Source organism: Pinus tabuliformis, chromosome 7, assembly GCF_031772625.1.
Source record: "Pinus tabuliformis cultivar Carrire ecotype Pingquan chromosome 7, CPIR1, whole genome shotgun sequence".
Lineage (NCBI taxonomy): Eukaryota > Viridiplantae > Streptophyta > Pinopsida > Pinales > Pinaceae > Pinus > Pinus tabuliformis.
The window spans coordinates 300,129,522-300,156,060 of NC_142293.1; the positions used below are offsets into that span (position 1 = coordinate 300,129,522).

The following is a 26,539-nucleotide window of genomic DNA, read 5'->3' on the forward strand; positions in this document are numbered from 1 at the left end:
CTTATATTTCTTAAAATTATTTTAATGTAATAAAAACAAAAAACAGATAAAATTGATATTATTTATATATTCATATTTCATTTCAATACTTAAATAAACCATTTTAATATCCATGTTAAATAATTTATTTTAATATTAAATTAGAAAAACATAAAAATATATTTATATATATGAACTATTTCAATATGAAAGAGAATAAATAATTAATTTAAAGTAGTATTGAAATGTATTTAAAAATATATTAATAGAAAGAAAAAAAATTCTAACATGGGGAATGTAATCCATACATAAAATATCTCAAAGTTTAAGTTAACTAATTATTGTGACTTCAATTGCTTTCCTAAGTCTCTTGTCACATATCTATCTATATATATATATATATATATATATATATATATTCCGAACAACATCTCAACCAATATCCACAACTCAAATTCACGCCTCCTCCGACATACGGAAATTGATTCACAAAGGAGATTCCCCTCCAAGCCCGCCCCCCAAGAAAAGGAAAATTCTGCAGTGTTATAATTTCCACACTACCGGAAAATAAAAGCAAATGGCCATCTTGTTAGCCACTGTGAGTGATTTTTGACCCCACAGTGAAAAATAGATATCCATAGATAGACATGTTATATCAACCAGACGTGTTAAATATGGGTAAAGATTGCATTCGATGGAAAATAGTGACACAATAATGGAAAGAAAAAAAGGTTGATGGGTTACGACCGAAAAGAGGTACCATGAATCACAAAGTAACAATCAATGTTCATTTCAAGGAAGATCGACAGTGTAATTTATTGGGAGTATTAGTTTTTGTCACCTTGGATTGGCTTGAATCTCGAAAGTTAAAATCATGTTTGACATTTAAAGTAGCGTTTCGCCTATCTCACATTCTATCCTAAAGCAAGTAATGAGAATGGAGTTCGTAGATTTTGGAAATATATTTGAATATCAGGAATAAGAACAAAATCAAATAATTATGGTGTATCAAATTCTAAAATATTATTTTCAAATTCTACAATAAAATGTTTATAAATTACCATACAAGTTACGCACTTATAAATTATATTATTGCAACTCGTTTCACCCATAATTGTACGCGTTTACTTCTCATTTTTAATCAAACGCAAAATTTTGCAGCTAATCTCTATGGAGATAATGTGAGGTTATCTACTTTTATGGGTAGTCTTCTATCCATCCTTTCGTACCAATATAGTTGATTCAAGTATGTAACATCTAAAGAGCAATATGTATTTTTTCCAAGTGAAAATTAGTCCCTAATGTGTCGATACTCATAATTAGGCCGATAGGCCTTCCTATGAATTAACAATCGTCAACACTTTTACCCTGCTCCGTTAGATCAGGTGAGACACTTTCAACCATTGATTTGAAGTGTGACTGCTTTTTCCAAATATCGGTTGAGTTTCTTCTTGGCATGGCAAGATATTTTTACTGCTTTTTCCCATTTTTTTATGTCACTCTTGAAGATATTTTTACTGCTTTTTCCCATTCTTTTATGTCACTCTTGCCCTTTGTTTCTTTGGTATGCCAGTTGTTGTTGTTGTTCTTCTTCCCTGGCTTTTGGCAAGCACTGATTAGTATTAAATTATATACCCCATACACCCATTAAAACTACCTGCGGCGAACTCTTTAGCTGTATCTCTGCAGACTTAATCCCCAAACCCCCAAAGCCGTGATCTGGTGCATCTTGAAGTTGTGTTTCTAAGCTCTATAGCTGCATGGTTCATTCATTATCGTATTTGAACTAAACTGATAGAGCATTTCTCAAATTTTGGATTTGAATGTCTCATTTTAAGCAAAATCTCGAATTTCAGGTTGTTTGAGAGGAAGCGAAGCCCAGCTAATCTGCACATTTAAATTATAGTAATGTCATCTCGCAAAGAGATTGTGTTACCTACCAGCCCTGACCTTTTAGTCGTCTCGTTGTTCTGCAAAAGCACAAGGTTCCCTCGAGTTTTGTATTTTGTTTTGTAATTTAGAACATGGAGATTGCATCTGAATCATTTGCAACCATGCACACTTTCTTAGAAGGTCGAATACCAGAGCAGAAGATGACGATTGCAGGAGCGTCGGAAGAAAACAGATTATTCCCCAAGGTTCTTCTCCCTGCTCAGCAATGCGCTACCTCCCACGATCGCAAAGGAGGGATTGCAGATGTAACCCACAACATACGCAATAACAGAGATTGGATACAACGTCAACTCACGGATCACGGCGCTCTGCTTTTCAGAGGATTCCCTCTCAGATCCGCCGCAGATTTCAGCTCATTTGTTAAAGCGTTTGGGTGGGAGGAGCAACGTTATGAAAGAACAAGTCAAAATATCATTCAGCCTCTTATAATATCTAGGAAATATATAAAAGATATGTTATTTGATAGATGTACAAAGATATGTTATTTGAAATACAAATCTTCAATGCCTTGTTTCCCTAATCTATTATTTGGTACCAAGTGAACTTCAACAACTTTTACAACAGATTTCCCCCTTTGGTGTTATTCAATTTTAGACCTATACAATAAATTGCCCCTTTTCTATTATTCAATGTGAGACCTATACAATAAAATGACCCTTTTCTGTTTTTCAATTCAATTTCTGTTTGCCACAATTGAATTTAAAAACTTCTGCAACAAATTTTCCGCTTTGCTGTTACTCCACTTTTGAGACCCACATTTTGCTGTTACTGAATTTGGTTACCCTCTTATCCTCCATATCTCCAGAATATTCCAAAACCAGGAACGAATTCTCTCTTTTGCTGTGTTAATTTGAATTCTCCCAACAAATACTGCCATCTCACCAATTAGAATGCCCAAAGTTTTGGGGTTTTCTAAATCTTGGGATAGTTACCAAAACCCAAGCTAGAATGGATTGATGTCTATTATTCATTTATGGGTTAATATATCAAGATGGAAATGAACCTATAGCTAAACATGGCCATGAATTTTGGGGTTGGGTGTTTCAGTTTTTAAGAGCATGGATCTAGCTGAAGTTGAAACTTGTGTTGTGCCAATTTTCCATCTTTGTCTACTATTCAATTTTCTGTTACAATGGTTCGATGCAGATGGATGAGTGGCCGTCTAAGCTGTTTTTCTTCTGCGAGACTGCACCTCCCACGGGTGGAGAGACTGCCATAGCTCTCAGCCAAGGCATTGCGCAGCGAATGGAAGTCAGAATGCCTGAATTTGTAAGAAGAGTGAAGGATACAGGGTTGGTCATGTCTAAAGTAATGGCTCCCACCCTAAACACATTTGCTTCCTTCTCTACCGGAAACTGGCAGACTTTTCTGGAAACGAACGACCCAATTGAGGCGAAAAAGAGGTAAGTGCAATGTAGCTGCTAGAAGGCATTAATTAGCGTAAGTCCATTTAAAGTACCACCTGGTATAGCTTTCAGAATCTCAATTCACATGGTGTGTATACCAGTTGGTTTCACATGGTGTGTATATTAGTTGGTTTTAGTGGGTTTGGTCTCAGTTTACATTATAAATTTAAACCTTTTGGGAAGGGTTGAAAATGAAAATTTGTTGGGAATTAAATTTCCCCAATCTTATCTAGCCTCCCCTAAACTTTCACACAATTCTGATAATAAACATCCCATTATATAAACAAACTTCGGTACCAACGCGGCAATTTTGGAGGTGCATATAATTTTATCTGGCAATTTTGGAGGTGCGAACTTCACAGTTTGAGGATGGGTATTAATCCTGGGTATCAACTTGACATGATCTTCAGATGAGACCTCAGGTTCACATGGCTTTGTCATAACTTTATTATTTCACTGCATTTAAGCTCATCATCTCATTTTTCATTTTGTTGTTCAGTTATTATTGCTTTCAAAGTTTAATGCCTCTGCATTTGAATGAATGATAAGCAGAGCAGTAGAGGTGATGGGTTGTACGAACTTTAAGTGCCTAGAGGACGGATCAGCTGAGTTCGTGTTCGGCCCTCGGGAGGCGATCAGAGCATTCGAGGGATATGGAGGGAGGCGAGTCTGGTTTAACACCATAACCGGCTATGGCGAAAGAAACCTGTCACTGTCTTTTGGAGATGGGTGTCATATTTCTGGTGAAGCAGCGGAGGCATTCAAGGCCATTGTTGATGAAGAGTGCGTAAATTTAAGGTGAGAGGAAGGGGATGTATTGTTGCTGGATAACCTGGTTGTTCAGCATGCGAGAAGACCTTCGAAGCCTCCACGTCAAGTACTGGTTGCTATGTGCAAGTAGACGTTATTCTCTGGTAGAGAAGGAACCTGAGATTTTTGCACAGGAAGATGATTTAGACGTAAAGAGTTTTGCATTTCATCTGTTTGTATCTAAACATCAAGATGATTTAGACGTAACGAGTTTTGCATTGCATCTATTTGTATCTAAAGAATAACTATTTGCATTCCCTCTACATAACTCTTTCACAGTTGAAATATGCGTTATAGTGTATAGTTTTTTAAACTATTTATGTTTGGTTTTTAATTTCATGAGTAGAGATATTCTTTAATATAGACTCAGTTATCGAATGGATCAGCAAACCCTTCTGGTTTTTTAAATTTCCGTATTCAAATTCAGATATTTTTAATTAAAGGAGGTTACATTTTTGTTGGAAACAATGGAATTTCAGGTATAATTTTGATAAAATCAGGTGGAAATTTTGGGAAATCTTGGTTATAACTGTCAAGTTTCACAATTTTGGGAAATCCTGGTTATAACTGTCAAGTTTCAGAATTTTGGGTGCTCAGAAATTTTTGATAGTGCTGATTCCACTTCCACCATAAAAAAAAATATTCAAACAATTCCATAATCACAAAAACAAAAAACAAAAAACAAAAACCAAAACCAAATTTGAATGAAAAATGACTATCCTCAATAAGCAATTCCTTATCAAATTACTCCCTTTATAAATCAAATTTCTTTGGAAAAAATTGCTTATCAACAACATAAAATATATCTCTAACATATTATTCCCATTATTTTATACCTTCGAACCCCAGTTCCCCTTAAAAAAAACTCCCCATTTAGAAATGTGTAGAATGTCTGTAAAAAGTACCAATATTTTTAACCAAATTTCCAAATTCTTTACAAAATAATAAACGTCTCTAACAATAATCTTTTAACGCCAATCAAAACAAAGTCAGAGACATAAAAACGAAATCCATAAAAATCCCCATTGAAAATTATAGCTTTTAAAGTAAAGTTAATTAAAATATGAAAAGACATGTTCAAGACTAAGGGCGGTAGCTTTCAATCTTCTCATTTTTCTTGTTAAATTCTCTTTCTATATGGACTCCCTCTTCTCTCTTGCATCGGTATTCTTCTCTTATTAATTTTATCAAACTTTTGCCCGTATTCTTTTCCTATTAAATTTATCAGACTAAATTTTGATGCTTCCAAGGGAAACCCTAGTCCTTCATGTTACGGGGAGTCATTTGCTCAGAAACATGAAACATTATTATTTTATATTTTGTTAGATTGATCATAATAATAGAACTTAAAACTCTTGAAATGGGTCTAGAATTGTCTCCATCATCAATCTCTCTGGTCTAATTTTAAAAAGTGATTTTCGTTTTGTTATTTCTTTGATTATTAAGTTTTTTTGGACTTTTCCCTCTCAAAATTGTCAAATATTAAAAATAAGTGAATCTTGTTATTTTTTTATTACTAAATTCTCTTATAGATTTTCTTTTTTCAAAATTACCAAAAATACCAAAAATTAAAGACTCTAAAACTCTTTGAATCTCATCGAACAATTCATTCCTTGAATCTCTACCGCCATTCCTTTACACATCCTTAGATTTGCATATCCATTAGCCGACTAAAGATTGTACGACTCTCTCAATGTTCAACCACTCTCCCCCACTTCCTCACTAAAATAAAAATACCATAAAATAACAGCCTCGAGATATCATTACCATAATAACTTCAGCTAGATCCCTTTTCCCTTTTACCATAATAATGGGGAAATGAAAAATAAAGACAATCCACCACTTTGAATATCACAATTTATTCCAAACTCTTAGCCTCCTTGAAGTCTATAGTTCTAGACATGTGAAATTTATTTGAGCACCAACTTCAATAGCCTTGAAGTGTTTCGTTGGAGTACACAAGATTTACAAGGGCCCTATCATACCGCCAGAGACAGCTTCTCCCGAAAAGGAATACAACGAATCTGACTTTGGCCTTGTGAAATAAATGCACGAATGCACCTGCAACTCGACACTCAGCTCTGAGTAGAAAAATAAGGGATTTGATGAGCATAAAGTTTCAACTTCAGCTAGATCCATGCGCTTAAAAACTGATAATAATATCAACATGATATAATAATAATAATATCATGGTTTCTAATGGAATTAATTTTTTAATAGCAATATATCAACATGTTTTCTAATATTATGTTTTGACTTTCTAAATGCAATATACAATTATGGTTTTCAATGAAATATATTGGTAGGGGATAGTCATGGTGGTTATTGCCTCGGTCACTAGCAAGCTTCGTATATGCTTGGCCATCTATAAAGGTTTCTTGATTTTGGGTAATTAACTTAACCTCTTGATTTTGGGTAATTAACTTACTCTAAAATGAAATAAGACATTCAATGTGCTCCTTGTAATATAGATATAAACAAAACATTTAAAGAAAAGTAATTTCACAATGATCCAGTCCAAGAAAACAAGGTTTTCCACAAACCAATTAACTCTTCTAAAAAAATTCAACACTTCCAATTTAATAATCTTATCGACCTCTCTTTGTACCTTTTGAGACAATCGCTAGTTTATTATTTGTGTATCTTTATTGAAGATATTAACCCTTGTTTTATGTACCATCCTTAACTTAGACAATCAATTGTGGTAGGTCAATCAATAATTACTAGGTAAATATAAACATACAGATTTGAGGTAATTCAAATTGGCTATCATATTATACAAGGTAGTTTTTACAACGTTGAGTTTCGATTTAATATGATGTAACATTTTATCCGTGTCTTTAATAAAATAGGAAAACTCTTTTAGATATATTCACTATTGGATAGATTTAGATAAATTCAGTTTTTTTTTAAGATAAATTCAGATTTTTTTAGCCTGAAAAAGTTCTTAAAAAGTTGATTAATCAAAATTTTAATTAATTTTATAATTTAACTTATAGTTAAGATATTAAATTTATATTTAGAATTTATTTGAATTTTTTATATTTGTTTTTAAAAATTTAATTACGCCGTAAGGCGTTTCCCTCTGAGATGAATTCCCCTAAATGTCTTTCTGTCATAATCTTAACCGTCAGATCTATTGTTAGATGATTGAACAATTATCTGCCGTCCAAAGAAAACATTAAAAAATCAATTAAACCTAGCGCATCCGTCCGTCTACCTTTTTGTGCACGAGCTTTTTCTGCATGAGGAGGAGGAGCGCCAAATGGATGAGGAGAGCCGCTTAGGGCGGATTTTTCTGCAGGAGGAGGAGCGCTAGGCCAGGTTTCTTGCTTTGGGCTAGGCCAGGTTTCTTGCTTTTACTTTTTTGTTTTGTTTTTAGGGTTATCTTTTTTTCCTGGTTTTCTGGTTTTTGGTCTTTTGAGTATTGTTTACGTTTTGTTAATAAGATCTTTGTTAATCTTATCACATATTTCCTTACAGAAAATTGGGTTTATCTTTGAAGAAATTGCAGGGCTCATTAGATTGGAGAAGACTTCAAAATTGTAAATCTCTGTTCTCTACTTGTGCATTAACTTGTTATGAGTTATTTTCTTTGGTTTACTTTTAAAATATATGCTTTATTGGTTGCTTCCAATGAATGACAAAAAATTTGTCCACAGTTTGTGGGAATTGTATAAAATGGAAGCCTAGTGTGCTATATTGCATCTCAGATCCGTGTGTTGTTCTTCTTAATCTTCAACCTTTTTGAAGGCCTACCTCTCCTACGTATCATCCCTCTCTCCTAACTCTCACATGTACCAATCACAGTGTAATTCCCTGGGTTTATCATAACTCTCACATGTACCATTCACGGTGTGCTCTGCCTTCTCTTTAATCTTCTCCTTGAAATGAGAAAATTTTTGTGTGTCAGAAACTACCAAGTGCTCAGATTTCTCGATTTTATTATGTCCTCTCTCTTTGTATGATTGAAACTAATTTATTCAAAGCATTTGAGAGCTGGAATTATTCATGATACTTCATAAACTAGACGCCAGTAGCGAGCACGTCTTTTCAAAACCATCTGAACTTTTGACGATGGCAGGAATATTTCAAAAATGACAATTAGGAAAGGGTCAAAGAATTGGTCCTCTGCTGATAATCAAATTTTGAGATATTCCCAAATTATACAATTGACATAAATATACCAGTCAAAATCTTGATTCTCATATATGAACATTTTCTTTATAAATTCTGCCAAATAAGTTGTGAATACCACATTTCAACTCAATTTGAAATGAAAGGCTGAGAGGCTAGAGTTTACCTCTCTTTTCTATTACTTGCATCTCGCCAAATTGTATTGGCCTCGAAAATTGTTGTAGTCATCCCTTTGCTATCAAGTAAGATAGCTCTCATGCCAACTACGGGGTTACACACTGAAGCCTTAACAATTTTGACTCACTTGGTTCGTTGTGTTCACTGCCACTGTCTGTTCTTTTTCTATTATCAGAAATGAGATTGCATAACTTTTTTTTTATCGATTTTGAAGCCTCTCCTTAGAGTGCCAATGATTTAAAAATATTTTTTCATGTTGATATATTTTGTGCAACATTCTCATATGCAGAAAGCTGTCAGTGCAGAAAGTTACTACTAACAGTTTGACACTTTCCATGTTGATATATCTTGTGCAACATTCCCAAAAGCAGAAAGCTATTAAAGCAGAAAGTTACCACTAACTGCAAGAAAGTTAGAAGGCACGATCCCAAGTCTAGCTGCAAGAATTGGGCAGACTGATGGAGAAGGTGTTGGATACTACTGGACTTCTTGCTGAACATCTGAATTTGAAAGGAGTGTGATTTGGTAGGAGATTGATACAGCACGAGGTGACAATTTGGGGAAATTGTTGGTATTTTTTGCTTTCCTTCATCGAATAGGAACTGTACACCACCTTTCTGTTTAAAGATTCCTGGTCAGTGGTATGTTTTCATTGGATCAACTAATATAGTGCTTCCCGCTTCTTTCTTAAATCATTTGAATCCACCGGCACTTCTGATCACTTGCACTTCTTATACCATTGTATTGATGATGTAAAATATGTAAATAATTGTATAGCAAATTCAATGGAGTTGGCCTGTAGATGATCATAGTTCATTGTTTGTGATCGACTTGACTGGGGGTGGCCTCTATATACCTCTGTATCCTATGTTTCTTTATCAGCCCATAATAATAAAAGTTTATTACAAATGTGTGTGGTGCTTGTTTTTGCTATTGTTCTTTGTATTATGTTTGGCACTTTTTATGAAGTAACCGCGATGATGATACTTCAGGTATTTCATGGCAATGTTGATTTGCTCTGTCTGATTTATAAGATTTCTGTTGTTATTTCATTGGAGGTTGCTATGCACTGTATCATCTCCAAGTGCAGCCGAGGATAGTTAACAACAAATCGTGAACTCCTATGGAAAATGAGCTTTCAAAGGATCTAAAGAAAGTGAATTCTCAAGGAATTTATGTCTTATTTTTAAAACTAGGGTTTTAAGTATATCACAATGTTCTTTAAATTTCCTCAAGTCAATGGCAATGGTTGTTAGAGAGTTGTGGACTTACAGGAATGAAGAATAATGAATTTCAAGAAAATGTTGTGTTCAAAGATATCCTTACAGTGTTGAAGTACAAGTAGGCATTGCCTGACATAAAATGGATAACTAAATAATTTTAATGATAAGACAATCGGTATGGTTTATATATGGTTTAAAATTAAAAGTAACTCATCTAAAATAGGAAAAACAATCAACATTAATCATCTTAAATGCATTTGAATCTTCATCTCAGATACTTTGATTTGCAAAGCTTGGGGACCTATCTTAGATACTTTAACTTACAAAGCTTGGGGACCTATCTTAGATGCTTCGACTTGCATAACTTGGGGACCTTGGACGAATCTAACCAATTAGTAATTTGACCTTCCATTGTGAATCAACAATATCCATAAAAGGTCAAATTGTATGATGAAATTGATGTTTCAAAGCTCATTTGTCAACACAACTATCTGAAACTTTTTATAGTTGAAATTGTCTTACGTACACTCTACCATGATTGCAATTTTTTAAATCCAAAAAATAGTTCAAAGTTTCGTAAACTTGTCTTTTGTTAATGACTCTGCAAAAATATTAATGATGTGATCACTTATCTTGCAATAAATAAGATTCACAATATCTTTATTTTGTCAAATAATGGGCATGAAGCCTCCACATACACTATCTTACTATGAGCAAGAAGATTCACAATATCTTTATTTTGTCAAATAATGGGCATGAAGACCCTAGGTCTCAAGGCTGCCTGTGATGGTTTATTTTTGGTGGCTCGGTCTAACATTACTTTATTTGTTGTCAATCCTCTCACTACCAAGTTCAAACGTTTGCCAAGGATACGTCCACATGCTAGAGGCTGTGATAAATTTTTCAAGTGTCTCATTGTTCATGGAACAGCTAAGCTGCAAGTTAGTAGAGATTCAGGGGATTATACAGTTTATTTGTTTGGTAATTGGCAGGACAGAAGGTATTTGATGTTGTGTAAACTTGTCTGCTTTTTGATCTGGATCTTTGTTGCTTTCAATGAGCTCTCTCTTGATCTCTGTAATTGTAATTTGAATATGCACTATACGGTTTTACTATCTCATCATTTTGGTTTCTTACAAGCGACTTGACTTTTCATAGGATCTTTGTTTTTTTTCAAATGTTTAATTCCTAATTTGATTTTGTTAAACCAGGTATAGGTGGTTTCAGATCACATCCCTAATGGGATTAACATTGAATCTAAATTAGGTTAAAGAAGATTTGGGGTATTTATTTCCGTTCTTCTCTTTTGTGATACAGGAGTACTACATCAGGCATACTGATGGTTGCCCTGTGTATTCAGAAGCAGAGAAGCAGCATGTGATTCAGTGTTTGGAGGCTACCATTAGACGAAGAACATCAGAGGTATGAGTCCAAGGATCAAATCCATGGGGGAAATTTATTCAAAACCCTAAGACTTGGGATTCCCGGTGCATTCAAATTTGATCCTTTTTAAATTTTAGTCAGTTTAGTGTGAGTTTTGTTGATGATATTTTATGAATTCAGGGTATGCGACTGGAACTCTGCACCAACGACCGTGTTGGGCTTCTGTCGGAGGTGACTCGCATATTTAGAGAAAATGGGATGTTAGTTACAAAAGCAGAGGTGTCAACGCGGGGTGATAAGGTAGCTGATGTGTTCTATGTGACTGATACAGCTGGAAACCACGTTGATGCCAAGACAGTAGAAGTTGTTCGCCAAGAAACTGGACTAACAATTTTTCAAGTAAAAGACAACTGTATGCATACAAAATCTCCTCCAAGGGAACCTGCCATCCAATTCTCCCTTGGTGATCTCTTCAAATCAAATTCAGAGTGTTTTCTCTATAGTCTTGGATTGATAAAATCCTATTCTTAGATGTTGTATTTTGGGCCTCTTGCAATGGAATTAAGTAATTGCCTTTGAAGGTTGTATCAGTATGTATGGACGATGGTTCTCTAAAAACCATCGTCGTTCATCTGTTTTCCACTGTGACAATTACCTTGCTAAAGACAGAAATTGGGTACAATAATGCCAAGATCTGGAAAGCACAATACCACTGGGATTTGCCAAATATGATTTGTTGATCATCGAACAGAAGACCAGAAATGGAGAAATATTCACCACACTGGCTGAACATGGCCCTGTCATTTGATGACCCAGGAATTGTGAAATTGACCTCATCATAGAGAAGTCTGTAAAATTGGTAGAACTAAAAGAAGACAGTGCTAATTACAGTGGTGGTAGGAGAAAGGAATTAAATCCACCTAATCTAGAATTGCTTATACAATTTGTACAAATTACAAGCTGATAAATAGTCTTTTTTCTACAGAATGACAACTCTTCAAACTACAGAGGTAAAGACCATTGATGAATCACAGTGTTAACATAGATTCTAGTGCTTGACATAGATTCTTAGCACTTCTTGGCCTTGTAGGAAGTAAAATACTCCTTTTAGCCACTGGAGTTTCCTTTGAAAGTAGAAGGCATGATCCAAAGTCTATTTGTAAGAATTGGGCAGACTGATGGAGAAGGTGTTGGATACTACTGGACTTCTTGCTGAACATCTGAATTTGAAAGGAGTGTGATTTGGTAGGAGATTGGTACAGCACGAGGTGACAATTTGGGGCAATTGCTGGTATTTTTTTCTTTCCTTCATCGAATAGGAACTGCACCCCACCTTTCTGTTTAGAGATTCCTAGTCAGTGGTATGTTTTCACTGGATCAGCTAATACAGTGCTTCCTCCTTTCTTAAATTATTTGAATCCACTGGCACTTCTGATCACTTGCACTTCTTATACCGTTGTATTGATGATGTAAAATATGTAAATAATTGTATAACAAATTCAATGGAGTTGGCCTGTGGATGATCATAGTTCATTGTTTGTGATCGACTTGACTGGGGTTGGCCTCTGTATAGCTCTGTATCCTCTGTTTCTTTATCAACCCATAATAATAAAAGTTTATTACAAATGTGTGTGGTGCTTGTTTTTACTATTGTTCTTTGTATTATGTTTGGCACTTTTTATGAAGTAATCGCGATGATGATACTTCGGGTATTTCGTGGCAATGTTGATTTGCTCTGTCTGATTTATAAGATTTATGTTGTTATTTCATGGGAGGTTGCTATGCGCTGTATCATCTCCAAGTGTAGCCGAGGATAGTTAACAACAAATCGTGAACTCCTATGGAAAATGAGCTTTCAAAGGATCTAAAGAAAGTGAATTCTCAAGGAATTTATGTCTTATTTTTAAAACTAGGGTTTTAAGTATATCACAATGTTATTTAAATGTCCTCAAGTCAATGGTAATGATTGTTAGGGAGCTGTGGACTTACAGGAACGAAGAATAATGAATTTCAAGAAAATTTTGTGTTCAAAGATATCATATCTTTACAGTGTTGAAGTACAAGTAAGAATTTCTTGACATAAAATGGATAACTAAATAATTTTAATGATAAGACAATCGGTATGATTTATATATGGCTTAAAATTAAATGTAACTCATCTAAAATAGGAAAAACAGTCAACGTTAATAATCTTAAATGCATTTGAATCTTCATCTCAGATACTTTGATTTGCAAAGCTTGGGGACCTATCTTAGATACTTTGACTTGCAAAGCTTGGGGACCTATCTTAGATACTTCGACTTGCATAACTTGGGGACCTTGGACGAATCTAACCAATTAGTTATTTGACCTTCCATTGTGAATCAACAATATCCATAAAAGGTCAAATTGTATGATGAAATTGATGTTTCAAAGCTCATTTGTCAACACAACTATCTGAAACTTTTTAGAGGTGAAATTGTCTTATGTACACTCTACCATGATTGCAATTTTTTAAATCCAAAACATAGTTCAAAGTTTCGTAAACTTGTCTTTTGTTAATGACTCTGCAAAAATATTAATGATGTGATCACTTATCTTGCAATAAATAAGATTCAAAATATCTTTATTTTGTCAAATAATGGGCATGAAGCCTCCACATACACTATTTTACTATGAACAAGAAGATTCACAATATCTTTATTTTGTCAAATAATGGGCATGAAGACTCCACATACACTATTTTACTATGAACAAGAAGATTTTGTATTGCATAATACATTGAATCTATTGCTCAAATGAGAAGCCAACCTCATCCATTATGTGGATTCACATTGATTTTGTCAACATTAAATGCACCCTTATATTCAATTTTAGTGGTCAATAGTTCTGCCTGCTTCTTACAAGACCAAAGTAACTGACTAGTTTCATATTCTTAATGCAATACTTCATATTGTGCTAATATGTATCTTTCATAAACAACCCTTTTTGTGGCCTCTAAGCAACTCTCTTTCATATCCTACATGATTTTGTAGACCACACTAACATCAAATAATATATCAAATATGCTATGAATCAAGTAAATGAGGCTCCAGTAGTCTTCTTGTACTGAGTACCATTAATTTTCAAAGGCACACTCAGTCAATTTCTCTCTTGATTGATATGGTGCCAAAAATGGTTTATAGTGTTCCATCCTAAACATGTATAATGAATGGCGATTTATATTTAGGTAAATAAATATATTGTTATCCATTTGCAAAACTTGCTTCCATAAGGAAAAATACAACACACTCAGGTTTGTAATTGTAAATATCTCTATTTATTGTTTTTTCAAACCCAAAATTAGGTTGACACTACTTCAATTTATGATTAAGTCACCAACATGTAAGTATCATCGTTTGCAAAATATAAACACTACAATCAAATTCATGATGCTTGAAACCAAAACTAATAATCAATCAATCTTCTTATACCACACTATGGAGGCTTGCTTCAAAGTGTAAAAGGATTTCTTTAGTAGACAAACAAGATTGTGGCCCTTCTCAAAGCCTTGGGTTGCTCCATATAAATCTCCTCATTGAGAACACCATGTAAAAAAATTGCTCCATATAAATCTCCTCAGTGAGAACACCATGTAAAAAAACACTATTGACATCCAATTGATGTATGTTATAACTCTTATACAGAATGAATAATGTGTGAAAGAATAAGTAGATAAGAGTTCATATTTGTAGTAGGTGCAAAGATTTCAATGTAGTCAATATGAATATGATCTTGTTGAGAGAAGATTTTTGTGATGAGTAAATTTATGTTTCTCAATAACACTTGCAGATGGTAAATTTAGTCTTGTAGACCATTAGACATTTAATCACATTCTTTCTTTATGCCTAGGGAACTAAGTATCAACTTTTATTTTTCATCAAAGGAATTGCACTCTTTAGTCATATCATTCTCCCATTTAGATTAAACTTGTGCATCTGAATGTCTATTGAGATCAATTCCTTTAGGATACATGCCATGAAAGCAACAATAACACACGATTTCTATCAAGTCTTTCTTGAGTCATTTATCATACCTACATTAACATCGACAACTTCAATTGTCTTAGTCAACCATTGGAGAAGACAAATGTCCCTTATAGATGGAATTTTTGTATCAGATTCACCATGAGAATTCATAGTCAAATGATTAGATAATCCATTGCTTGTAGTCAATTATATTGGAAAAGATCCACTCGAAGTGAAATCCATTACACTAGTTGATTGCCTAATGGAAAAGCTAGTCAATGCATTAGTTAAGGTTGTATAATAATATGCTGATATAGAATTTGTCATAATCTCAAATGCATCATTGCTTAATAATCCATATGGGGACTTTAGTTTGGCAACCCTTGGAAGTCTACTTGTTAAAAGACAACATCCCACCTGCAAATAACTTTTCATTTTATTATAATGAAAAATTTGTAGGCATTTGCCAATTTGTAGCAATTTGTAACCTTCATGGCCAACCTTCAAGCAACAAAATTTGTTACAATTAGATGATTTATCAAATAAAGAATAGAGCTTCATACATGTATGATTTTTCTTTTTGCAATCATGACTCCCATCATGACCTATCAAATTTCGGCATTCCTCCAATTCATTTCCTTGGTGTGATTCAAGAGAGAAATATGTGCACTTTTCATCGCAACAATGGTTACCCATACAAGAGTGATCAGAGGAATGGCCCTTCTCTAGAACACATCGCCAAAAACATACAGAACATTTACAAACACATACAGAGAGTCCCTGTTTCAGTTCTGCAAGTGATAAAATTGCCTCCAGTTGCAAATTTTGTACATCAGCATTCCCAGAAAATTTTGCAGTGTTGCAGTGAAGCCACTTTTCAACACGATCGCGCCGTCTATCAGACAATGGCACTTAGAAATCGAGAAATTTAGAGTGCCAAAAATCACCATTTTTGCCTCTCCTTTCCAAGACACATTCTAGTTTCGATTTGAGATGATACAAAATTTTGCCATTTGACGTAGATTCATCCAGAGCTGCAAGCTCCAAGCCAGTGTCCTGCAAATCTAGAAGGAGATCCCCAATTACCATTGGAGCGTCACTTACCTCTTCCTCTAAGTCAAATTGGCAGCCTCCAAACACTGAATCATGATTAGATAAGCCATTGCTTGTAGTCAATCATGCATGGATTCACTTGACTTTGAATTGGCTCTGGATAATACAAATGTATTGCGTGCATTCCAAATTGTGCTCAAGGAGATTTACACTAATGTGAGCAAGAAAATGCTGAATTCAGATTCCTATAAGTCTCAATTGTCTCTCAACAGAGTTAATATTATGGATGTATATGGAGATGGGGATGGAGTGGAACCACCCAAGACAAAGAATTCTTGCTGTTGAGGATTCAGAGAAAAAGCTCCTTTGTTTCTGGGCCTTCTTCAAACAATTGTATATGTGTCCTTAATTGGAAGAACAAATATGCAGCATAAGCTATCAGCATGATGATGCTGCTGACTCTAGACAGTTGTAATGTTGATGCAGCTGCTTCACTATATGCCATAGATTGTTGAAGGTCTAAGGGTAGCATGAGACACAGTGAAGCCATCATGAGAAGACTGGAGTCGATTCCAGAAATAACCTACGTCATATAGCAATACAACACCCATGGTTAGGCCTTAATGAATGAATATCATGAGCAGGTCGGACTTGTTTTGGTGGCCTAGGTTGTTAAGGAAAAACTAAAAATGTATCACATGCCTTTTCAAACCGTTGTTCTTTTTTCATGTTGGAAATTCCTCCACAAAAGAGAGATGTGCCAAGCACAAAAAGTAAGTTGGAAAGAACAGAGCCTAGTAGAGAATACTTGACCACATTGGTCTTCCCATGGTAAAGTGTAAACACTGCAATGAGCATCTCTATTGCATTTCCACATGTGGCGTTGAGAAGCCCACCAACTATAGGAGAATTAATTAACAATATATTTGCATCAGTTACTTCGAAATGTCAAACACTTTATCATATATATCAATTAGCTCATATCTTGTATCCACAAATATGAGTACATAGTCCATATACATATAAGAATCTCACTTGTTGGTCCAATGTAGAATGCAATTTGTCTACAACAATTTACAATAAAACATCAGATTGTAGAACCAACAAACATAATATTTTATGAAGTCACTGCACTGCAGTGACCATTCCAAGTGTATAAACAATTGCAGTATAAGGTATAGATTACACGTAACCTATGTACATATGCCATGCAATTTTTCACTTACTCTGTGACAAAGCCTATACGTTCGGCAAGAGGTGCAAGGCCAAGCAAACTTATGATGAACACCCAAACTTGCAAACAAAAGAATGTGGAAAATGATGCCAGAAAAACTTACAGAAAATGTCAGAAATGATAAACTTTCAAGTAGCATGAACCCTCCGTCCTTTCTATTGATAAACTTACAGAAATGATGATGCTTTCAATAAAGAGCTTGAAAGACAACTTGTTATTGTTAGATTTCTTACAATAGATGGGCTGGAGATTCCATTTTTGGTTGCTCTGTTTCTTCCACTCAAAGAGGATGAGTTCATTTCCATCACGTATTCCTCCCACATGGCTATCTGCAGCTTTCGTATCCATATTCAAATTAATGTTGTTCACAGGCCTCAGAGATTGATACCTATTTCCAACATCTACAGTTAAGGTCCACAAAACAGACTGCTCTGCCTTGTCATGATTATAATCTGCCAAGTATATCTGTTCAACAACACTCAACAAAAACTATGGATTAGGGGACCACCATTGTAAATAGCTCTATTGCAGCCCATAATGCCCAAGACCCTAGCATTCCGAAACCCTGAGTTAAGGTGGTTTATAGCATTGCAGTGAATAAGACTTCTCTACATATCCAGAGGAGAGGCTATATTAAACAATGAAACTAAAAGGAAAAGGGAAATAGAAAGTTTTACCTAGTCCCATTCTTTATCCCCGTGTTTCAGAGCATGTCTGCCTTGTTCACCAAGGTAAACGTTGGGAAGCCAGCTTCATCCTTGACTCGAAGGCCCCATGAATCTACTTTGATCCATTACTGACAAAAGGTTCCATCGAACAGGGGAATAAGGATAGTGATTAACCATCAATTATCAGATGAACAAATTCTTTCAGCGAGCTTCAAATAAAGTAGCTCAAACTGATGAACATACCTGATGAGGATCATGTGCGTTTTCCAGCGCAAGCACTGCAACATCACCACGAGCAGCCAAGAAAAACTCTGGGTTGGCTTCACAATTAATCTTAACTGTATGTCCTTATGCCTCAACATTAGCCTGTGGTGGATAGAATGAACTCTGCTCACCTCGTGGTGGATGGACTCCTTGTGAAGCACCCACTGTTCAATTTACCAACAAATATTAAAAATCAGCACTCACCCAATTACACTTGAACATGAAGGTGACGTCCCCTGGGTGGTGAGCTGCAGAGCGGAGGAATTGCTTGGGCCGGAGTTTTGTGGTGAGCTGCAGGCACAGAGTCGAGGAGGAAGGTGCGTGAGCTACAGAGGCCGAGTCGTGTTGGTTGGGGGAGCAGCCCGCAGTTTAGCAATTCCTCCATTTCGAATTGGAAAGGGCATCAACTCTCCGCTGCAGCAATTCCAACACCAATCTGATCTGTCAGAGAATGTCAGGATTGCCAGCTCCGATCCGATCTGTCAAGAAATGTCAGGAAATGAAAGTGGAGCAGTGGATGGAGGGTGGCAGAGCTAGGGGAGGGTGGCGGAGGACGAAGGAATTGCCGACGACCGGAGCCAGACGATTTTTTGGGCGGTGACGGAAACTGGGCAATTCCTTTGCCTAGGTAGACTACTCCAAAAAAATCAATTGTGTAAATACAAATAACACACCCTACAAAGTGATGTCTTCTTGAATATTGATCAATATGAGTGATTTTCCCTTCACAGTTCTTGTGTTTTGATTCTTTATGAATAGGAATTGATTCATTCAACTAAAATTGGTATTGTTGATTTTGATGGCACTTTTGTTGTCCAGCTTGATGATTGGGTGTTGTGCTGAATTTACAAGAAAAATGGTCATTCTCAGAGAGTACAAGGGGTAGAACGAGATGAATCACTGAGTGCAGATGAAGTGATGGCTTCTTTTCCTGATATTGATTAGCAAAACAAACTACAATTGCCCAAAATTTTCTCTTTCAGTGGGTTGTTGGAGAGTGACGATCCTTTCATAGATGGTTTTTTAAACGATGAAGCCATGGATGGCAATGGAAACAGCAGCAGACTACCTCAAGTCCAGTCCTCCAACCTCTCTCAAAACAATTTCAGCAATAACAATGACAACACTAGCGATTGTCGATATGAAGTTGTCCCAAAACAAGAAGAATTAGCAGCGGAGAATGACAACAAATTCAATTCTCTCAAGAGGACCCTCTCCTTAGCATATGGGGACGATGAAACCAACCCTGCAAAGAGATTCAACAACATGCAGGACAACTACAGCTACAACGTCAACAATAATGTTTCAGCCTTGCTTAATTCAATGCAGCCCAATCAAACTTTCCAACAGCAGAACTTCCTAAGCGCATGGAATGACAGTCAACAGAATTTCAGACTTCCCTACATTCAGAACATGCATTGGCCCACCTAAGCGAACAGAAAAAAAAATACTTCAATTCCAGAAGCGCAGGTATGCGAATGTGTTCGGCCTTGATGGCAGCTGTATATCAGAAACAACTTTGGCTGTCTAGTCTAGGAAGAAGAAGACATGCCACTGGTGAGATTGTAAACTACATAGCTGTAGATGCATATCGTTTTGGAGAGTTTCCAAGGTGGCTGCATTGGGGTTAGACTGTCCCTTTGAAAATTTGTGTAGCAATTGGCATCCTTTTTGCCACAGTTGGATGGGAAGCTATTCCAAGTTTGCTCATCATCATTCTTACTCTCATTCTAAACAAACCTCTGGCCAAAACGCTCAAGAAGTGCCAAAACTCTGGCCAAAAACTCTGCTAGCTCTAATTATTTAGGGCATTCAGACTTCTGGATACTCTGCAGAAAAAACAATTCAATGCCTATGAAAAAAATTGCAGTGTAGCATGAAAATCATATTATGATTGTTTAAACTGATATAATATGCAGCTTTCATCATAAAAATAAAAATGCTAGCACATACTACTTGACACAACATTACCATTTAGAATAGCCATAATTGTCCAAAGGACATAGCTGGCACAAATGCCGCTTGAATGAAAATAACGTTGAAGCACAATTCCCATTCTAAACTCTAATTTCTGCATCCCTGTAATAAAAGTGGCATCATATAGAATGTCTCAAGATAGGTTTGCAATTAGCTAAGTAATTGGACTGTTGAGAGGCCATGATGGATAAAATTTGTATATATTATTATTCTCCAAGGACCACGGAGCTAACTAAAATCCATTTTTATATGATTTGTGACACAGGCAGAGTTAGTCAATATTACCATACTAGGAGTAATGAACAAGAGATGTCTCTCTGTACGATGTTGCCATGGAATATAATAGGCATAGGAACAGTGTGGGCTGGAGGAAAATATAGAGCTCCTTCATGAGCCCAAGCATTTGTTTTCACCTCCTTATCAACCACCTGTGGCTTCTCTGCGTCATAAGGAATATATCCTAGCAGGGATTCAGTTCATCACAATGTGATATGGTTTAAGGTCTTCATATTTCTAGGAAAATACATTAGAATGTTGTTTGAAAAGATTAACATACCTCTCCTTAAAATTTTGTATATCAATATGGATACCTAGTTGTTGTTTGCGTGAATTCATTTGTTTAACTTCACCTTCAACTAGGCAATCTTTAAGGTATCTAAACAAGTTCAATGGATATTTATGACTACTTTTATTCTATTTCATAGCCACTTTAACCCCCGAATATGGTTTTCAGCATGGCTTCCTCAATTCAAACTCATTATCATCGACCCTTGCTTTCAAAAAACCCCATTCACATTTCAATATTCTTCCGCACACTATGCCTTACGGCGTTTCCTTTGCAACATTAGGTGCAAATGCTAGTTTTTGAAAAATTAAATTAATTATTAAATAAATTTTATTAATATATGTAAATGCATTTTGATATTGTTAAGTATTTATATTTTTTATTTATTTTAATTTTGGATCTAAGAAGCATCAATAATGTTTAGAGAGATCATAAATATGATAAGATGAAAACATCTTTTTAACTATAAAATTTGAGAAAAAAATTGTATTTCTCTTAACTATTATTAAATTCAGAGTCATATTTTTTTAATTAAAATTTTAAATGTTATATATACACAACATTAAAAAAATTATAATTATGGATTTATTGTAATTATTTACTCTTTATATGTTTATTGATTAAATTTAAATATAGAATTATAAAATCTTATAGCTATATATGATTAAATCCTTGTATTTAATTTTTTTTTTTAATGATATATGCATATTATGATTTTTTCTTCCAATTTATTTTTTATAATTTTATTAATAAAATTAAAACTACAATTACAATATAACAAATTGAATTGATTATAATTACTATTTCATTACCTTTTTTCATTATCATTACCACCATCACCACCATCACCACAACCCCTCTCTGACATTTCCCATATATTAATTAGAAAATCATCTCCAACCATTACAATAACTAAAAGTTAAACCCTATTTTCTATTTTTTAAATTTTTAATTAATGTTAATAATTGAAAATAAAAATGCATACCTCATATTAAATAAAATAACTAACATTTAAAAAAAACCTTAAATGTAATGTTCAACTCAAGTTATTACAAATATTTTTATGTTATTTTATATAACTATTAATAAAACACAAAAATCTTAGAGGCGGTTCAATTGGCTATCAAAATAATGTGAGTATCTCATAACTAAGAGTTCCGAAGGTTTATTGGTTGCAGGGTTCCTCTCGGTTAAAAGATAAAAATAAAAATAATAAACAGAAAAGATTCTCTTTCCATTTTTAAATTATATATGCAAAGCTGGGTAATTAACAACTTAACTTCAGATAGATTTTCCCACCCTATTAAAGTGAAAAATTATATACACATCAAACAAAACTATCAAAGCGCAGCCTCCCAATTCTGTATGATATTTCTTCGTCCTCGAGCCTTGCTTCATACAACTCGCAGAGTCCAACAACGCATAGTTCTGCAACCAGCAATTTCTGTGCTGCAGATATGGGCGACAACAAGGATTATGAGCTCACTGTCTATCAACATGAACATGGCGACATAGAGAACCCCTTGCCGCTATCACCTCACGCTTCTCAGTCCAAGAAATCAAAGCCCGCAGAGTCGCGTCTGTCAGTGATATTGTTAGATCACGGCCTCCTTACTGTCTATTACGGCCTCCTGACTTTGTGCTTGGCACTGAACATACTTGGATTGGTAGCAGCAGCCACTGGTTATTTCCCGTACGCTAAAGAGAATGCCGTTGTCTTCTCCATCGGGAACATTCTCCTCTCCGTGCTCTGCCGAAGCGAGGCTTTTCTGAGATGCATCTTCTGGGTCACAGTGAAGGTGCTGGGCAGATGGTCATGGGTTCCACTCCCCGTAAAGATGGCGGCTACTTCGTTTCTGCAGTGCGTGGGAGGAATACACGGCGGCTGTGGTGTTTCGTCGAAGCTGTGGCTCATTTATTCGCTCACCCAAACGCTCTCCCACCGTGAAAGCAGTTCTGATGAGATTATAGCCGTTGCATCTACTATTCTAGGCCTGCTGTTCATATCCTCACTCGCGGCATGTCCTGTAGTACGTCACTTGCACCACAATCTCTTCGAAAGATTTCACCGCTTCGCCGGCTGGACTGCGCTCGCTATGCTTTGGGCATTCGTCATACTCACTGCAAGCTACAATCCGCTGGACAAGTCCTATAACATTCGCGGTTCGAATCTCGTGAAGAAGCTGGAATTCTGGTTCACTGTAATCATAACGTTGCTGATAATCCTGCCATGGGTGTGCGTGAGAAGAGTTCCGGTGAAAGTGTCGGCACCTTCCAATCACGCGAGCCTAATCAAGTTCCCAGGCGGAATAGAATCAGGCATCATGGGCAGAATCAGCCGATCGCCTCTGTCGGAATGGCACGCGTTTGGGATTATATCCGACGGGAAGGAGGAGCACATGATGTTGGCCGGCGCCGTTGGGGACTTCACCCGACGACTCGTATCGGAGCCTCCCACACACTTGTGGGTCCGTGGCCTTCACTTTGCAGGATTGCCTTACCTGATAAACATGTATAAAAGAGTGGTGGTGGTGGCAACGGGGTCGGGCATCTGCGTCTTCCTCTCCTTCCTTGTGCAGCCGTGCCCCGCCGATGTATATGTCATCTGGGTGGCCAAGGGAATTGAGCAGAATTTCGGCGATGAAATTACGGGAATGTTGAAGAGTTACCCTTCGGAGAAGGTGATTATCCACGACACCGCGGTGTCAGGTCGACCAAACCTTCCGGATATGACAATTGAAGCAGTGAGAAGGTGGGGGGCTGAAGTGGTGATGGTGACCAGCAATCCAAGAGGAAGCAGGGATGTGGTGGATGGATGTGAAAGTGAGGGCATCCCAGCCTTTGGCCCAATCTGGGACTCTTGATTCTGCACTACTTACCCGCTGCTTCTCACTCACTCAGTATTGTTTGCTTCCTCCGCTATCTTCACTCAGTATCTTTAGAATCTTCGAACATGACGGAAGTGTATACCTCCTTTGGTTTGTTTTCCATCTTTAATTTAGTTTTGGCTTCCCTCCAGTAAATGTAATACTTTATCGTAATATTCTATCTGGTTTGTTTTTCGGTTTTAATATAATTTGGATGGGCTTAATAGTTAATACCATATATTTCTTCTCAAAAAATCATAAATTCAAAACTAAAATATGCTCCGATAAGTTTAGCACTTAAATAACTGCGCGGTACTTGCAGTACTTTCTTTCGAGAAGAAAAATAATATAGTTCGAATGACGAGAAACTGTCTACATGTAAGCTTAACTTTGCCGTCCGATCATTCTTGGAAGATGTGATTTTCACTTTCAAGTCTGATCATTCTTGGAAGATGTGATTTTAAAAGAATTGTTATCAGAGTTAGAAAATGGAAAATAGTTGTTTAAATGAATGTGAAATTGAAATTAATAATGGGCCTGGAGTATGCCCTAAAACCGCTTCTGCTTGGCTAAGAGCTCGTCTTCCTCGGACGTAAGGAAACAGGTTAACGGCCCAAGACCCAGAGGCATCTGGCGGGAGTGAAAGCCTGCTCCCTTACGGACCACCAGCGGGTTATTTCAGGTGGCGTGGTTTTCCTTGATAACAGTGATGTGTCAACTGACATTCGCGGATAGCAGCCAGAGATGGCTGTCCTCACTGTTGGTTTGACAAACTGAGTTTGATAGGTTTTTCCACCTTTTGAAGAAATTGAAATTAATATAAGTATATCAAATTTTTATTAATGAAAGTTTTTTTAAATAGAATGGTTGTGACTTCTTATCATTTTTTGTTAGTGTATTTTGGTGAGTTAGAAATCAAGGGCGTTACATTTCAAAAACTGTGCAAAATCTAAAATATGGCATTAAATCTAACAAGATTGAAGAATATATCCAGTATATGTAGGATCAGTTCATCATATTATGGCCCTTTGAAAAATATTTGCTTGGATAGGATCAAAATAAATGAAACCTCCACGGTCAAATAATACTAGAGCTAGGGATAAAAGGTTCTTCCCAATCATTTTCTTTAGATTGGAAGATAGATTTTGAAGGAGGACTATATTTTTTCAACAATGCAATTCTCTTCATGCGATGTTGGAGGGAGCAGTATAATCCAAGAATGAAGACTTTCTTGCTACCCCAATGTGGGTTAACTATTTTCTCTTCCAAAGGAAATTTGGGAGGAGGAAACCCTTAAGGCATAGACAATTCCATTGGCAACTTTATCAAGGTCTCATAGGCTACTAAGAGAGGGAGGTATACATCATATGCTTGGATTTGTGTTTATATGAATATCTCTCATCCTCTTCCACTTTCGATAGATATTTATTATCAAGATAGTCTTTCGAAGTAACATATAGATTATGAACGTGTCCCCTTTAGATGTACATGTTGTTATGAATACAAACATCTTATTAGGGATTGTCCAATGAATGAAAATGAATCACCCAAAGAACACTCCTAAAAAAGATCAAGATGATTTGAGAAAAGTCCCCTAAAGAAGAAAAAAATTGAGTGCATAGGGTACCGCAAATCTTGGCGAGATCCCTAGATAGAAAAATAGGTTTGAGTCTCTCTCCTCTTTTATATATATATCACCACCACCAGTCCCAACTACATCTCAACCAACCAATATCCACAACTCAAATTCACTCCTCCCAGCCTTCCAAGATTCCGACGTACAAAAATCGATTCACAAATGAAATTCCCTTCCAAGCCCAACCCCCGAGAAAAGGAAAATTCTGCACTGTTAGAATTGCTACACTACCAGAAAATAAAAGCAAATGATCATCTTGTTAGCCACGTGTGAGTGATTCCTCTAATTTTTTCCCCCACAAGTGAAAAATACACTTGCTAAGGAATGCACTCGAGGGACACAAAAAATTGATGTGTTACGTCCGAAAAGAGGTACCATGACTCACGAAGTAACAATCAATGTATCATTTCTAGGAAGATGAACAGTGTATCCGATGTAACTTATTGGTAGTATTAGTTTGTGGCACCTTGGATTGGTTTCAATCTGGAAAGTTAAAATCATGTTCGCATTTAAACGAGAATTTCACCGGCCCCACATCTCATCCTAAAGCAATAACAACAATGAGGATGAAGTTGGTAGTCAGCGTAATGTCAATGTTGTTGTTATTTTAATGGTATATTTTGAAAATATTTCTGAAGGTCAGGAATAACAAAACAATTAAACATGGTGTGATTGAAAATTTTGAAATATTTTGGAAATCTATAATAAAGTGAAATATTTATAAAAAACTATTACATAAATAAATTTTTGGAAATCTACACTGAAGTGAAATATTTATAAAAGTTATCAAATAAATAAATAACCATATTACTATTTATTGTTTTAAGGGTAGATTTTGAAAATATTTTTGAATGTTAGGAATAACACCAAATCAAACATGGCGTGGTGAAAATTTTTATTTTTTTTGGAAATCTACAATAAAGTGAAATACTTATAAAAATCTATTAAACATATAAATAACCATATTACTATTTATTGTTTTAATGGTAAATTTTGAAAACATTCTTGAGCAATAAGATTTCCAATACCTTGCCTCGTGGAGGTTTCCTTGAAATACTGTCAAGGTTTTACCACGTAAAATGATTTGTGTTATGTTATGTGTTTGATTGAGTTTCCTAATTTCATCTCATTTCTTTCAAAATGGAATGATAATGGCTCTAAAACCAACAAGTGGTAGAACAACACTCCGACTCTTTTAACATAGCCATTGCGGCTTTCCAA

At 35.7% G+C, this 26,539-nt stretch overlaps 2 protein-coding genes across 2 annotated transcripts; both read left to right on the forward strand.

Moving 5' to 3' along the window:
- Positions 1-2,718: 2,718 nt before the first annotated feature.
- LOC149247052 (clavaminate synthase-like protein At3g21360) lies at positions 2,719-4,491 on the forward strand. Its single transcript, XM_089455818.1, has 2 exons — positions 2,719-3,335; positions 3,891-4,491. Exons 1-2 carry the CDS (start codon positions 3,073-3,075, stop codon positions 4,138-4,140), a joined length of 513 nt encoding a protein of 170 aa, XP_089311944.1. The 5' UTR covers positions 2,719-3,072; the 3' UTR covers positions 4,141-4,491.
- A 17,781-nt stretch (positions 4,492-22,272) lies between these two features.
- LOC149247053 (adenylate-forming reductase 06235-like) lies at positions 22,273-23,679 on the forward strand. Its single transcript, XM_089443233.1, has one exon. The coding sequence runs from the start codon at positions 22,273-22,275 to the stop codon at positions 23,677-23,679; it is 1,407 nt and encodes a 468-aa protein (XP_089299359.1).
- The last annotated feature ends 2,860 nt before the right edge of the window (positions 23,680-26,539 follow it).